The 16,036-nt window shown below is 39.5% G+C and overlaps 1 protein-coding gene across 1 annotated transcript in view, besides 11 other annotated features; it reads left to right on the plus strand.

Moving 5' to 3' along the window:
- Window positions 2,395-3,803: an enhancer, noted in NCBI's record as "construct 266". NCBI's record gives its function as "enhancer in inner ear" and the evidence as "EXISTENCE:transgenic organism evidence [ECO:0001131][PMID:23220102]".
- Window positions 2,395-6,386: a biological region, named in NCBI's record as "Fgf10 5' regulatory region". NCBI's record gives its function as "regulatory_interactions: Fgf10".
- Window positions 2,579-2,599: a protein binding site, noted in NCBI's record as "Gata3.1". NCBI's record gives the evidence for it as "EXISTENCE:protein binding evidence [ECO:0000024][PMID:23220102]".
- Window positions 2,671-3,100: a conserved region, noted in NCBI's record as "conserved_region; 0.4 kb fragment of 3-1 enhancer". NCBI's record gives the evidence for it as "COORDINATES:sequence alignment evidence [ECO:0000200][PMID:15765517]".
- Window positions 2,671-3,543: an enhancer, noted in NCBI's record as "3-1 enhancer". NCBI's record gives its function as "enhancer in inner ear" and the evidence as "EXISTENCE:transgenic organism evidence [ECO:0001131][PMID:15765517]".
- Window positions 2,826-2,849: a protein binding site, noted in NCBI's record as "Gata3.2". NCBI's record gives its function as "important for enhancer activity" and the evidence as "EXISTENCE:protein binding evidence [ECO:0000024][PMID:23220102]".
- Window positions 2,868-2,886: a protein binding site, noted in NCBI's record as "Gata3.3". NCBI's record gives the evidence for it as "EXISTENCE:protein binding evidence [ECO:0000024][PMID:23220102]".
- Window positions 2,949-4,211: a transcriptional cis regulatory region, noted in NCBI's record as "delIII region; BlpI fragment". NCBI's record gives its function as "positive regulation of expression" and the evidence as "EXISTENCE:deletion mutation evidence [ECO:0005510][PMID:12490567]".
- Window positions 4,303-4,939: a transcriptional cis regulatory region, noted in NCBI's record as "delII region; AflII/NheI fragment". NCBI's record gives its function as "mediates stimulation of expression by Tbx5" and the evidence as "EXISTENCE:deletion mutation evidence [ECO:0005510][PMID:12490567]".
- Window positions 5,500-5,510: a transcriptional cis regulatory region, noted in NCBI's record as "SP1 site; -182 to -172". NCBI's record gives its function as "important for promoter activity" and the evidence as "EXISTENCE:site-directed mutagenesis evidence [ECO:0005528][PMID:14726452]".
- Window positions 5,702-16,036, plus strand: part of Fgf10 (fibroblast growth factor 10) — a 77,875-nt gene continuing 67,540 nt past the window's right edge. Inside the window, exon 1 of the mRNA NM_008002.4 lies at window positions 5,702-6,714. Coding sequence (NP_032028.1) covers window positions 6,387-6,714 — 328 coding nt within the window. The 5' untranslated portion in view covers window positions 5,702-6,386. The remainder of the gene's footprint in view (window positions 6,715-16,036) is intronic.
- Window positions 5,733-6,386: a promoter, noted in NCBI's record as "0.7 kb fragment; ApaI to translation start codon". NCBI's record gives its function as "drives expression in apical ectodermal ridge (AER), limb, cartilage" and the evidence as "EXISTENCE:transgenic organism evidence [ECO:0001131][PMID:12455635]".

Here is a 16,036-nt window from a genome sequence, read left to right on the forward strand (position 1 = left end):
ATATACGAATAATGACCACACTGTAAATATTTTCGTGTCAATGAACCAAAATTATATATATAATTTATGTATTTAAATATGTATTTGTATATTAAATAAGTAATACATATATATATATATACATATACATATATATGTAATTTCTAACAAAATATTACAAATATCACCCAACTAAGAACTAGAGGCCTTGACGTGGCAGGAGACAGAGGTCTGTAAAGGGTGAACAGGAAGCACCAAAAAACTCTTCAAAGATCTTACAACTTTGTCAAGGAAAGGCTGTCTGTCAGCATCTCAGAGGTGACAGATAGCAGCTTTGTGAAAATATGTTCACTGTGTTTAGCTTCAAGATACATAGCTCACATTTCTGGAAATGTGCTGATTTATGTGAGCGCATTTCCAATATTCCAGTACAGTTACTTTTCTTACAAAGATCCCATTCCTTTCTACCTTGGCCACATTTCTGTTTCCAGAGTTGATCGTTGGGTCATTGAAAACAAGAGAGCTGAAAATTCACTTTAGTTTCGAACTTCAAAAAAATAAATGTTTATATGAATGTGTATGCTTTGAAGGACCACTCTGTTGTAGAAAAATCTAACATGATAGTGTAAAGAATTAACTCAAATTAATAGATTACTTTGTGGGGGTGCAGACAGGATTTCTCTGTGTAGTCCTGGCTGTCTGGAACTCACCCTGTAGAGCAGGCAGGCCTTGAACTCAGAAATCTGCCTGCCTCTACATCCCAAGTGCTGGGATTAAAGGCATGCACCACCACTGCCTGGCTAGATTACTTTTCTAAATAGTATCATTAATTGCTTGAGGGAGCAACTTCAAAACTCTTATTAAATCCCAAAGAACCCATGCTTATCCTGAAAGTGGATGGTATAAGTTACTTTTAAATGTATTCATATCATTTGAAAGAGTCTGCTTTCCCCAAACTACAAAAACCCTTATTTTTTTTGCCTAATCAAGTGATAGTTAATATTTCAACACAAAGCCATTTTATAGCTTTTCTCTGGCTAATCAATGGTAGCAAAGATATGCTGGTTTTCCATAACTAAAGCCTCCTAAGGTTCCTTATCTCTTCCCTTCTGGTAACTCAGGCTATCGGAGCAAGTAGGGGATGATAAGAAGAAAAAAAAACAGAGAAAGGAGGAAGAAGAAAATTGGTAGATGGGTGTGGTGAGGGTCACAAGTAAGGCCTGTGGCTGGCACTCCTAACTGGTTTCTCATTCTGAGTGACTCCAGTCTTTCTATAAAGTCCAAGAGTTGCATCCAGTTTCAGGCTGACCATCTTTACTTCAGAAAAGACCCAAAGATATTCCAGTCATCCAAACTTTTCGAGGGTCATCATGACACCACAAAAGAAAAATTCCAAAGCTGACTTCCAAAGCCATGTTGCAAGTGAAGCAGACACATACTGGAATAAGTAAACAATCCTGTTTGTGTGTGTTCATGCATGAAGGTGTGAGCGGGCTGTATTGTATGAAGTGTATAGTGAGTTGTACATAGGTCAGGGAAAGACTTGTCCTATAGTATCCAAGTCTACCTCATTCTCTTAACCAGCACGCCCCTGTGATACCCCACATCATCAGGATTGCTGGTGTCCAGAGCAATACCTTTCCTTTCCTGTGTATGGATGCCAGGGATTCAAATTCAGGCCCTCATGTTTACATAGTAAGCACTCTGACCCTCTTAGCTATCTCCCCAATTTCCTAAAACATCAAACAAAAAGTTCTTTAGACTATAGGCATGACATTTATATTTGAAATGTAATGTCATGCATAGATTTGGATTCTGACAGTTGGTGACCTTGCCTTGTATATGCAATTGTTTAAAAAAAAAAAATCAAGAGCTTTGAAAACTAAAACTAAACTAAACTCTGGTTAATTCAATGAGGGATGCTCAGTTCCTATGGCTGGGTTGCCTACTGTTTTGCAAGTGTTGAGTTCCCACTTTCTGTGAGCTAAAAACCTCTTTTCTTTTCATTCGGAGCTCTTAATTTGAAAGCAATAATGATAAACTACTGTTTCTGTACTGAGCTCCAACGTGGTTGATTGTATCTATCCTTTCTAGCTGTAGCTTTGGAAGAGAACGAACAGAAAACAATGCCTTCCTACTGGCATTTCCTATATGTGAATAGGAAAATAGGCACACACTCCTACTACTACACAGTAGGCTTAAAAAAAAAAAACAAAAAAAAACATGGGGCCTGTGCATGTCGTAATTGTCAAACAGCCTGGCTGACTTTTGACCTGATTTAGCATTACTTGAAGCAGCTTTCTGACACTGTCAATGCCACCTCATATAATAGAACATACATCTTATAACTGAACCACAGACAGTGCTGGGCCACATAAAGAGCCCAGGAAAGGCATGCCTCATCTGTAAACCGCTCAGAGAGCATAGCTACTAAGGCATCTGGGAGAAGGCCTTCATGGGGCCCCGTTTACACGGAAGTGCCACATTTGAGAGGTCTTTTAATGCTTTCTTCTCACAATCTTGTTTTTTAAAAGTTGATAACTCCTCAAATCGTCGAATTTAACAGCAGCTTACCTCTCTTTCTTTCAATAAAGATTTAGACTAATATCACTGGATAGGCTTAGGCCATAGAAACAGAGCATGCCTTGCAAGGATCGGATGAAAGAGACAGACAGCCTTTTTAGAATAGTGGGTACCATTCTAATCTGAAGCTTATTCTGCCCTTTCAATCTTAACAGAGAAACAATTAATAAAGGAACCCATTAAGACCTGATTATTGCAGCTAAAAAAAAAAAAGGAAGGTAGGTAGAATTTCAGTCCTTTGAAGTAACTGAGAATGATTCAGGCCTCATTACAGAGATATAATCTACATTCATACATTTATGTTAGTGATTCAAATCTATTGGGAGAGATTGGATTCCGTTAAATAGCGCATCTTTCCTGTGGAACTTTTCTCAGGCTTTCTGGGGCTAAGCTAAGAGGTGACTTCACAATGCAAAGTGGTGGGGGATTTAGGGATTCCACTGGGCCTCAGAAAACAAGGCAGTACAGAGAAGAAAAAGAAGAATGAGATATAATCTAAAAAGCTATGTCAGCTTTTCCTTTGGGCAATTTAGTAAATGTCCCGCCCCCTCCCTGCCATCACGCTGTACAGATGAGAGGCAAAAGGACTCGGGAACCCTCAAACATTGCACCTGCTGCTGACAAGTTTTAATGTGAAAGTTTTGAGAATGCCCTTTACCTCACTATAGGTAGAACTAAAGGCAAACTTTTAGCTAGAAAATCTGAACAGCTTTGACTGGAAATAAAGGTGATGGAGGGTTGGGGTGGGGGTCCGGGGAGGAGTGGGAGTGTTGGGCTGAAGAAGTGTCTGGTATGAATTTAAAAAACAGAAAAGCACTCAAGTTGGCATCAGTAATGTTGGTATCCAGTGTAAAGAAACCCCAAACTAATTACTTCCTGTGTTTAATAATTTTTCACAAAAGAATCTTTATTGTATGGTTCCATCAAACATATTTTTTTAAATGTAATTTCAATGGGTTGTCAATTCAAACATTTGAATTCTTCCTTCTTTGGAGGTGTGACTTAAATCCCTTAGAAACTGTCTACCCCTTCACTTGCTTGTCTACTCAGGTATAAAACTGTGAAGTAGGAAATTGAAATTAGCACTGTGGGCTCATTTTTCAATATCCATGCTTTAATTAAAGAAGCAAGACTTTGTTTGACGCATGCTCTTTATTTGCTTAACTTTTCAATTAATAGCTACAGAAATCAGCTAATCATATTAAAGTTAGAAATCTGCTGTGATGTTCGTCACGTTGTTGAAATCTTTTGAATGAGCATTGCAATGAGTTATAAATAATGCAATTAAAAATCTCGATTCTGGTATTATTAAGTAGTTCTATTTCAAAGGCAGTGAACACACAGAGAAATGGAAGAGCATGCATTCAAACCACTAAAATGTATTTGGGGAATCATTAACAACGTCTATCTCTAAGACTTTTGAATTTTAATTGTCTTTCTCCAGTTCCCAGTGAAGACTGAAACCCAGTGCGCATGACAGGGTTCCTGGCTTGTGTGTGCAAGCTCCTTTTGTAAATTGTTTCTGAATCACTATGCCAGTTGCTAACTCTCAAATTCACCTTGAAACCTCTGCTTCTCCCTCAGCCATTTAGGTTGAATCATGTGAAATCACCACCACCGTATGATATTGACCATTTGTTTTGCTTAGCCAGAACACAGATGTCTAACTGCCTCCCACAACAGAGTAATATATGTTCATGCAATCCTTCCAGCCAGCCGTTCCCTAGTTTAGATATTTTTCTTAAGGAAATGATCTCTGGTACTCAGAATTGTATCATACTCAGGTAGGAATGGATTATTACAATGTTTCCTCCTGGTACCTTTTTGTTTTGGGCAATAGTTTCCTGGTCTTGTGCTGACTTCTGTCTGTGTCTGGGTTGAAAGTTTGTTTCTGAGAGCAGGGGTAGAGTTGGGGGTTGGTGTGCACAAGAGTGTTTGTGAAAGGTCGGTAGGTAGTGAAGCTGCGTTGTAAAGTAGAGCCCTTTAAACATTAAGTTTGAAGATGGGCGGGGACCTCCTCTTTATGGTAAAATGCAAAGGAAATTGCATAGAGGAAAAAAAACAGGCAGCAGGGGATTTGGTCAAACTCTGTGATAAAATCTGCGATCGCAGGAAAGTGCGTAGGCTTTGAAGTCCATGCGTGATTCTGTAAAGGACTCGTGTTACCAATTAGAAATCAGTAACCTGGGTCCCTGATTTCATTTGCGCCAAGAGAGAGGCTATGTTTAAGGGTGACGATAAATCTCCCTGAGCTTAAAAAGACAGAGAGGGCCAAAGTGTGAACTTTTTACTTCAGCAACGGAAGCGAGAAATCAATGATTCATTAAAACCCGAGACCTCCTTGGAAGCTGGCAGGAGAGGAGGAAACGAAGCTAGCTCATTATGTCTCCCTTCTCGATTTTAGCTTCTATCAGTTTATAATCTGTTCTTGGAGAGAGTTTGCCCAGAGCATCCTCTTCTGCCTTCTCCCCAGCCCTCTTCCCTGCTTCTGGGATCTGGAAGGCAGAAACACATCCACACACAAAAGCCAAGCTCCAAACTCTATTTTCGCGGCCAAAAGGAAAAAAAGAAAAGAAAGAAAAAAGAAAGAAAAGGAAGGAAGGAAGGAAGGAAGGAAGGAAGGAAGGAAGGAAGGAAGGAAGGAAGGAAGGAAGGAAGGAAGGAAGGAAGGAAGGAAAGAAGAAAACTACAGTGGAAAACAAGTGAGCAAGGGGCTCCCTGTAGGGGAGGGGAGTGGTTCCCGCCGGAGGGCAGCAAAATTCGGAAAGCACGCGGACAACTCGCGCTGGTGGCCAGCGCTGCGAGCACAGGACGCCGGAGCCGCAATTAGCAGGAGCTGCAGGCTGCGGGGCGGCTGCGCCCACGGAGGCGGCGAGGAAGGGACCCGCAGCCCCCAGCTCAGAGCAAAGGCATCGCGCACTCCTCTCGCCCAAGATCCCCCCGCCCCCTCCCCGGTCCCTTCCCCCCTCCCTTTTCTCTGGCGTTCCCAGCAGCTTAGGGTTTCAGATGTCCCACCGCCGTTTGACCCCCTCCCCCCCTTCTCCACCCCTGCAAATGAGGTTTGACCAGCAGAGGCAGAGCCCACCTCTGGCTGAAAAGCACTGACATTTAGACTCCAGGCTTCAACCTGTTTACAAGCGGCTTTCCAAGGGACTTGGAGGTGGAGAGAAGGGCCCAACAAAACGCCAGCCGCCAGCCGCCCCCCAAACAAGAAGTGGCTTTCGGAAGACTTCACATCAACAGGCACCACCAAAAAGAGAAAGGAAGGAGAAGACAACAGCGCCTGGGCAGCTGCCTCCAGTTCTGACAACTCCAAAGAGACACTTTTTAAGTGGCCAGCAGGCTGGGACTCTGCAGAGAAGGACCAGAAGGTGCCAACCGCAGAGGGGCGCAGATGTCTTCCTGCACCCCCACCCCACCCACTTTGGGTTTTGTTCACCGTCCTGTCATCTGTTTTTCAGACCTCTTTTGCATCTAACATGGTGAAGAAAGGAGTGAAGAAGAGAACAAAGTAACCCCCGGGGGGAGCGAAGAGCTCTGGTGACCGACACCACCAGTTCCTACTGCCGCGGCCACCCACGTCCACTGTTCACCCTGAGACTGGAGAGACGCAGGCAGCGGATCCGAGGACGGAGCGAGGACAGGCAGCCGGTCCTTCCTAGAAGTTATGGATGTTGGTGCACTCGCTTCTGGCCAGATCCGTACCCAGAGGGAGCTATCCAGAAGCCACCACCTCCAGCTGTCTCTCTGCCTCGCAGCAGGTCTTACCCTTCCAGTATGTTCCTTCTGATGAGACAATTTCCAGTGCCGAGAGTTTCAGTACAATGTGGAAATGGATACTGACACATTGTGCCTCAGCCTTTCCCCACCTGCCGGGCTGCTGTTGCTGCTTCTTGTTGCTCTTTTTGGTGTCTTCGTTCCCTGTCACCTGCCAAGCTCTTGGTCAGGACATGGTGTCACAGGAGGCCACCAACTGCTCTTCTTCCTCCTCGTCCTTCTCCTCTCCTTCCAGTGCGGGAAGGCATGTGCGGAGCTACAATCACCTCCAAGGAGATGTCCGCTGGAGAAGGCTGTTCTCCTTCACCAAGTACTTTCTCACGATTGAGAAGAACGGCAAGGTCAGCGGGACCAAGAATGAAGACTGTCCGTACAGTAAGTAACAAATGCGTGCTCCTCTCCTTCCAATTATCCACCCCCACCCCACGCGGGGAGGGGGGGGGAGACAGAATCTGTTCCAGATGTGGCCAGCTAAATATTTATGTCCCCAACCCCTGTAAAATGATGAAGTGGAATACTTTCACACTAAATCAGCCCCCTCCCGAGTATACATTGTGCGCAGCATTTCCTCCACCATGCAAGCCTCCTCCACATCCCTTGCAACCCTGATTCCCTGATCTCTCTAGTCTGTCACTCACAGGATCACTCCTGGTGCTGTTCAGTTGCTGCTGCTAGGAGATGCCCCATTCTGTCTCCAATACCTTCCCCCATCTCACCCAGAGGTCTCCTTTCCCTCCCTTCTGGAAATGGCTCAAGTAAACACATTTTGTTTCTTTTCGCTGGCAATCTTAAGAGTTTTTGGGACAGACTCCTCAAGCTGAAAATAATTATCCCGTGTCAATTATGGGAGCTTTATGGGAACTTTAAGGAAGAAAAGTCACTTCCAGTCCCCAGCAAAAGCCCCACCATTTCTAGATAGAGGCCAAAGAGTTTATTTTCCCTGGTTTTGACTTTTTTTTTCACCCCCTCCTTTTGGGTCCTTCATTTCGGTTTGAGTGATTGCAGTCCATGAAGTTGGTCTTTCGGGCAGCACCGCTGCTATTTGTCTCCTGCCTGCCTTCTCTTGGTAACATGACGCTCATGTCTGCATTGTCAATAGCATATGCGCTGCTTTGTGGTGTCTTGTTGTACTGTTTCTTCTGAAACCTCTCATATTGCAGAGGCATAGTACTACAGCATTGTAAACATCTGGGACTGGATTCACGCAGACCTCACACAAATTTCATTGTCATCCTTTTATTTTCAAAGTAAAAGCCCACGTCTGTTTCCAAGGCTGTATCCCATAGGGCGAGGCTGGTCTCCCCAGCACACATTCTGCAGGGGATCTTTGGATCTCTTTCTCTCCTTTTTTCCTTTCTCTCTGGTCTTTCTTTTCGTTCTGTCTTGTGGGGGTGGGGGTGGGGAGCTGGGGGGCTGAAAGGGGAGGAAGAATGGGGAGAGAAGGGGTGGGTACCATGTCTCTTCTTGAATCAAGCCAGCCAAGCCAGATTATTCTGCTGGCTTCCTTTCCTGGTTACTTTCAAGTGCTGTGACTTATTCATCCTCCACTGATTGTTATTTGAAAGGATCCCAAGGCTATGTAATGGCACACTGAAGACAGTAGACAATGACATTTAAACATCTTTAATGACCGCTTGGCTTTATCTCTTTGGTAAATTCCAGGTCACCTTTCAAGGGGAACTTTTTGTGTTAGTTCTTTGGGAATTCTGAATATATATTGGCCAGCAAACTTAAATATGTGAGTCATCCATTTCCTAAGCTTTGACTCAGAATGTATCAGGTCCTGATGAAAGTGACAGATGAACAGAATTAAGCATTTTATTTTTCAATAAAGATTACAGGAATTAAGACTTCAGTTTTCTTCTCCGAGGACTCACAAACACCCAACATTAACTTTTGCTGATCTTCACTAGCTGTTATCCTGATGGCTTGTTAAAATTAGCAATGTGTTTATGAGCAATACATTGGCAGAAGCATTTGAATGTAATCTATGTTAAGTTTAGTATTGGAAATATTAAGTACCTTGTTAGAAATGGTATTAGTCAGGATGGTTGCTCCTCCTTGAAAGTCTGTTGCCATCTGAGTGTGATAGATCCTATAGATAACTTTTATGGCTAGATTACCTAATTTAATACTTCTAAAGTAGAATTGGGTGGTGGTACCCAGTTAAGAAAGGACTAACCTCGGAATTGCAGGTGTTTGTTTGTTTGTTTGTTTGTTTAATCCCCATGGGATGACTTCCTTTAGTTCATATGGAAAACATGAAGAAATGTAATAAACTTTCTAAGTTTTGATCTTTAGGTTACTTCCTTCTTTTTAATATTTTAATAAGAACTCACTCGTTGTTGCTCTGTTTTAAATGGGTTTTTAAAATGTGATGTAATGATCAACCTGCAGCTATTTTTGTTGATGATACTTAAATGACTATTTTGTAAAATATTGATTCCTGTGCCATGAACTACTTAGCAAAATGACTCCCGGGGAACACATTGAGTTTTATTTTTACAATATGAACTATCCCAAATGAGAAAATTATGCAACTTTTATTGCATAAACAAGGGCAGCAAATTTCCACCCTAACATTTTTTAAAAATAAAAATAGACATTATCTTTTTTTGTGGGATAACATATACTAATCACTAATATTCTCTTTGGAAATTATAAGCCAAATATATAATATAAGAAGACTGTCTTAATTAATAGTTTAAAAGGGAAGGAGGATGGTTATATTGCTAAATACTGCCAGACCATAACTAATTTAAGCTTTCCAAGAACATGTGTATCAAAGCATAGCAAGTGAAAAACTACAGATTGAGGAGGCCTTAATTTCACATGTGGCCCAGTAATCAGAATGCTGCTATCATCTCCAGCTGGGCTGATTCAGCTGAAATACATGGTATCATTAAGATGTTGCTTAAAGATTCCATAATTGCACGTAAGGAACATTTGCCACACCCACAGGGGTAGCCAGCCAGTCAGCCCACCAAATAGTAGCCTGTTAAATATTAGGATATCTAATCTCTGAAGAGTGTTAGTTCCTTGTCTAAAACCACATTTCAGTACCATTTCCCTAAACAAGATATTAATTAGTCCCAGTACACAAAGCTGTTCTTTTGGGGTTTGCTTATTTTAAGACTAAATTTTTTTTTTTTTTGGTTATATTTGATCCCAGTGTTATTGCTGCTAGAATACCATCACAGCTTACCTAAGAGCCTATATGTTTGTGATGCCTTGGATAATTGAACAGCTGTTTCACGGGCTCATTGCCAGCAAAATGCTAACAAAGGGTAAGAAAGGCACTCACTCATAAGTATCCAAAAAAAAAAAAGATTTTTAACTTCTTCCTCCAAAGCTAACACCCTGTTTTGAATAGTTCTGAAGTTTCAACACGTGTTAAAGAAACTCTTCTCCAATTGAGTGATTACTATAGTTTTTTTTTTCCTTTAGAAGAGCGGCAGGGGTGTATATTTTCTTTACTCTTTGCTATTGTATGGAAGTAGAATAAAGAGAGTAGGGGTGAATTATGTTTCTCCTGCTGGAAGACTGAGAAAGCTTGAATAATTGAGAATAGCTATGGCTTGTCTGTCACTAGATATGTGCAGGCTCATTTAGGTTTTGTTTTATCATTCCTTACATCGAGAGCTTTGCCCTTGAAACATTACCACTCAGCTCTAGGTCTGACCTCCTAGAAAGGCTGGATACAGCTGTTAGGTCCCTTTGCAAATGAGACTGTTTGACTTATTTCTGAACATGAGTTAAGCAGCTGTGAGTTTCTCCCATGGTTGTCACATGAAGAAAAGAAGAATCTAGCAAAAGGAAAATCTATCCTGAAACTAGAGACAACTAAATAGATGTTCCCAATACAGAGTCCCAGAGCTTATGGGCCTTCCTGAGAGAAAGAAGGAAAGAGAGGGACAAGGAATATATAGCATGCAATCCATCTTTTCATGACACTCCATCCTTACAATGGTCCATAACTTCGATAAAATTATACACATTAGAAAGGATGAAAACTAAGGTTGGAATAAGTGGACTTTTCAAATCAACTACAAACTGATGAAAGCATAGCAGGAATCCACCCCCATCTAATTATCCCTCCTTGGATGCTGTAGCTCTCAGTTTATTAGACCAAGACACTCCAAATCTCCTACAAACAAGTCATCTAAAACTCACATTGCCTTTTGCTGTGAACACTAACCCATTTCCAACTTCACTGGAAGAGAAGTAAAAGGACCATGGGGATAAAGTGAACGTTAAAAGACAATCATTGCAGATGGCCACGTGGTACCAGACACTGTCACTGAATCCTTCAGGTCAGGGCTCTGTCCTGATATTATGTTTGAGAATATAATTGCTCATGGACACACACAAAGCACGTATACATCAATCTCACTTATGTTAACAGAGGTCATTAGAAATACATGACTATTTAAGAAAACCCATGAATGTCATTGTATATAGTAATTGTTTACAGCTGAGGGCCAAATGCTTAATTGTTCCCATGTGCAATAAAATAATTTGATTGTAAATACCTATGGGAGCTTAGGCTGTTGCAGGAACCTCTAACAGAGGACTGACTCTACAAAGAGTGACATAATAGAGACTCAAAGCTGGAGATAGTAAGAATGTTGTAAAGTGAATGGGCAAATCAAACAGATACTCTGCCACTTAAAAATGGTAGGTTGTAATGGCAGAAAAAACCTTAAAGGCTTGTATTATTACTCTTTAGTCAGGAATGAAGTTTATTATTGAATGAAGTTTAAGAAAGTGTTGAGGAAAGAAGGAACGACAGTATTGCCTCATAATAGATGCTCAAGAGTTTTCTGGAGTGTGGGGAGGAATCCTATGAGCAATTTATGGCTTCCGCTGGTGTCTTATTTACAATTGTGGTTCTTTCTAGAATTTGCTTGCAAAATTTATAACCAGAAATGTTTAATCATCAGCATGGAGGATTTATGAAGATAGAAGGCACTGTATTTAATGTTTGCAGGACACTGCCTTATCACCTTTACTGCGTTCGTACCATGTGGACCCTCCACTTTGATGGCGTTATCATAAATCCATTAAAATGCACAATTGGAGAGTTTCCTCTTCATAAACCTGATTTATAACCACTACTAGAAGAATCCAACAAACCAGTTGGCTAGAATAACATGCTGGTATTGGAGGAGGAGAATTTAGGTACCAATCCCTAGGTCTTGGCAAGTTCAGTAACCTGGTACCTCAAGGTACAGTGCATTTGTTAAAAGCACATGTTTCCAAAATGATATTTAAACACATAAGTTTTGAAAAAGAAGGGTCCTATGAAATCAAAGCCCATTGTCTGCACATTTTTTTCTACTGTCACTATTCAATTTACACATAAACTCTTACTCTAGTGTTTCCTTAGAAATTAAATAGCTTGCAATGAACATGAATAGATACTTTGAATTCCTATACAATTACCTTAATGTTGAGAGGAAAAACCCATTTATTATCCAAATGTCTAAGCTCTCCACAAACTAAAATGTAGGGGGAAAGGTTGGCAGCTCATTTGAAATGGAACTTAGGCTCCTCACATTTACGACCTGCCTATGGATATCTGCATTTTTCCCCAAGTCTTAATGTCTTAAATACTTATCAAAAATTATAGTGCAAATTATGTTTATTATCCTCCCAAAGGACGAGAGAATACATGAGTATTCAAGATGATTTTAATCTATTTTAACAGTAATTCTCTGAACTTTGCAGTGAATAGTAATTTCAAATGACAGTTTTACTATGAAGGCTCCAACATTTGTCAACATTAATAGTTGATGTTTGCTTAATATAAGTAAGTAAAATATTAGCATTTGCCTTGAAGAAGTTAAAAACCTCCTGTTATTTTACAGGGAGATGAACTACAGATTGCTGTTCATTTAATTTTAATACAGTTTTTTTCCTAACAGCTCAGAGATATGACAAGCTTCATTTTGTTTCAAGTACTATTTTACAAATGTATCTAAACATTACAAGGTATATTACAATTACTTAAGATCTTTTTTATTTACCACTTGGAAATATTTTTAGCCTTTTTTTTTTCAGATTTAAGGTGTTGACTTTCTAATATCAGCACGTCTTCTCCTAATATTACTTTCACCTGAACCAGCAGTGAATACAACCAAAAATATCATTAAAAAAGTGTGTCTTTAAAGTTAGAAGAAGGAACTATATCCGAATCCTAAGATCCACCCGTGATACTCTGATTCTGGACTGATGGATACAAAATTTTGATATTACATAGTATATTTTAAAAATTGAGAACCTAATTTTAACCACTTTTTTAAAAAGTTAATAGAAACATTCACAATATCTTCCAGGGAGCCAGATAACCCACAAAATAATGGCTGCCAGGGCTCCTTGCCTTTAAATCAGGTCACTTGTGTTCTTTCTTTGAACATTGTGTTCTAATTGGAACAATAAATCAAAGAAGACACTCAGAGTAGATTCCCATGTAAGGTGGATAACTGGACAGTGACTTTTTACTGCTGCTAACACGTGCATCCAATTACCATTTGATAGATTCATAGTGCCAGCAGTACAGCATTACCTCATTGTATAGCTCACCTAATAATTCTTCTGCCTAAATCTGTCTACCTTTACCTATACCTAACCTGTCAGTATGTGTATTATCATTAATGAGGAACTTTCAGATGTTTGGCATGCTTCCTGCAATGAATGATGTGACAGAAATGTTAATTTATTACCCAACTAAGCTTAATAGAAGGTAATGTCTTGATTAAGCTGAGGCACCCTAAACTTTAAATAATTAAATTTATCTAGACAAACCCAATAATTCCACTACAATTATAACCTAATTCTGCAGTGTTGGTTAACTGAAAGATAAAAGACTTATTTAGAAGCCATATTATACTACAGGAAAAAAAAATGTATTTTTCTTGCAGGTACCTTTTAGAATGTTCACTTTCTTGATAAGCATAATTGTTGTTTGGCTCTTAATTTTTCTTAAGATTTCACTATTGTGTTGAGACTGAATCGCCATCTGTGGTATTGCAACTGGACTCAAGACTCAGTTACTTGCAATAGTCCTGTTTTGAGGTATCCTATGACATCTCTATTTTAGAAACACTGTGACTCTGATTAGTTTACCTCTCTACTATTAGTTTACCTTACCACTATTTTCTCTTCCATTTTTGGTTTTAATTTTTTTCCAGGTCCTTAAACCTATTGCCTCTCTTCAAAGACAAACAAATCACCACTTAGTACCCAAGGTGATGTCCAGAAGCCCAGACAGATACTTTAGTTGTTATATAGTTTATTTTCAATGCATAAGAACTTCATCAGTTTAAATTGAACAACACCAGTAGCCTCATTCTATTGAATTGCCAGCTAATTCTTCCATATCCCAGCCTCCAGGCCAGGTTCTTCTAAGCTCTGCCTACATCAAAGCGGGGAAGACCCTTACTTGAACATCATTCTATGTTTGGTATCCAGGGGAAACGCCTTACCAAATACCCATTTCTAATGTTTTGTTTTCCATTCTTTTAACATTTTTTGCACTTGCTCTTGATCCTCTGCTATCTTTCTTGCCTCCATACCTTCTTCTAAACGTATTTAAAGGAAAAAAAAAAAAAGAAGATAATTTAAGAATGAATGTTTTCTCTGTATGTAGGAGGATTACTGGTTTGGAGCTATTTGATACTCCCAACGTTCAGAATGTCACAAAGGTTATCAAACACTTTTGTATAGCTTTGGCAAATGTATTTGGCGTAAAAAAAAAAAAAACTGAATCAATACCTTCATTAGTTCTGGTTATTGGTGAGAAAAAAAAATATATATATACATGTACATATGTACTTCTGTTTAAGCAAATACAGAGAAGTTTATCTCTATTAGGGATGGAATATTTTGAAACACTGCACAGTAGTTACAATCTTCAGCCATATATAGTGTATTCATATTCTTCTCCTAAGAAAGCAGCTCTGGGAACTACCTGCTAAATTAGAATTATTTGTTCTATAAACAGAGTCTGGCTATTTATACGTTACTCAAATTTATATGTTACTGTAATGGTAACTAAAAGTTAAGCTTTTTAAATTGTTTCTGATTTACCAGTAGAATTAAAGAAATTGGTATTAATATTCCATAATATGGCAAATGTGGCAACACATTACATATTTACATCTAAAGGGAGATTTTTTTGTAACAATAATAGTAACAATACTCATCATGTTTTCTTGCTACTTTTAGAATGTATCTCTAGAAGGGTCCATTGCATAGAGGTGGAGGGAGAGTGATGAAGATGCCAATCAGATTACAATACGAATGCCTGGTGAACAAAGATTCAGGAGACATCCAACCAGCCAGAAAGCTAGTGTAAAACATGTGACAAAAAGTCTAGGAACTGGGGGAAAGTACAACTAGAGGACCCAAAGCATGCGGGAATATGCTCCAACAAGAGGGTAGGGTTTTACTGGAGCGATGAAGACACACGTTTTAACTCCCTGGATAGAGTTCAGGCAAATGAGAAGCACTACACTACAAAAGGGCTGACCTGACAAGAAAATATAACCCAACTCCTGGCATTCAAGTGGATGTTAAATTAACTGAAATGATACCCTGTGATATAAGAGAAATCCCACAGAGGTCACCAATAGCCTGTGTATCAGCAGAAAGAAAGCTCAGACCCAAGTCTTGCTAAAGAAACTATACCTTAACAATGGAGTTAAAAAAAATGAGCATGGGCTTTGATTCAATGTAATTAAATATGGACGGAGGGTGAAGTAGACTTAGAAGTCACAGGTTTGGTTGCAAATTGCAAGACAGGAATGAAGAGCTTTGTGCAAGGTGTCATAAGTAAAAAAAGCATATTAATTTTTCTTCCTCTTCCTACATAATAATGATAAAAATAGAGAAATCGTTCATTAATTAACCCACTTAATAGAAACAGGACAATATTGAGAATGCTATAGTGAAAAGTATGGGAGAAATAAGTATGTACTAGGATTGGAAACACAGCAACTATTCTGATCCTTTTGGCTAGTGAAGGTCGTGGAGAGGTGGGGGTAAAGGAAGTGCAGGAAGATGGCACCCTGAGGCTAGGCTTAGCAAAGTTCACAAAAATGGGAGTTAACACATGGGCAGTGTAATATTATGTGTCATGTATTAAATCTTCATCAAGAAGATATTGTATTTTAAAATGAATATAATACTTCCATTTTTTTTCAAGGAAAACCAACTAATTGTTATTTGTTAAATTAAGCACACTAACATTAAAGAAATATGATTTGAGGCACCATCCAAATCACCTGGAATTTGATTTGAATTATGATCCTTATAATAATCCTTATAATATTCCTGTTTGAAGAAAGAGTAGATATTTGAACATCGAACATAGAAGACTAAGAAGGAAAACTTAGGGTAATGAAGAAGAGGTCACATGGAGAAATAAAGACAGGTTACATGATGGAAGACAGGAAGAGAAAAGTAACAATTTCTTCTAAAATTAAATATCTTAAGTCACAGATCTGGGTTTCTAGGATTATCAAGATATTCTGCTCTTTGCATTCATTTCCTGCCCCTTTACTTCAACCTTTTGGGTTACTCCTTTAAAAGTTTTCATTCTTGAGACGAAAACTGAAAGATAGTAGGATGCAATATATACTCAGGGCTGAGAAGCAGGGTAGAATTATCTAAGGAGCAAAGACTAACTCAAGGA

Source organism: Mus musculus, chromosome 13, assembly GCF_000001635.26.
Source record: "Mus musculus strain C57BL/6J chromosome 13, GRCm38.p6 C57BL/6J".
Classification (NCBI taxonomy): domain Eukaryota; kingdom Metazoa; phylum Chordata; class Mammalia; order Rodentia; family Muridae; genus Mus; species Mus musculus.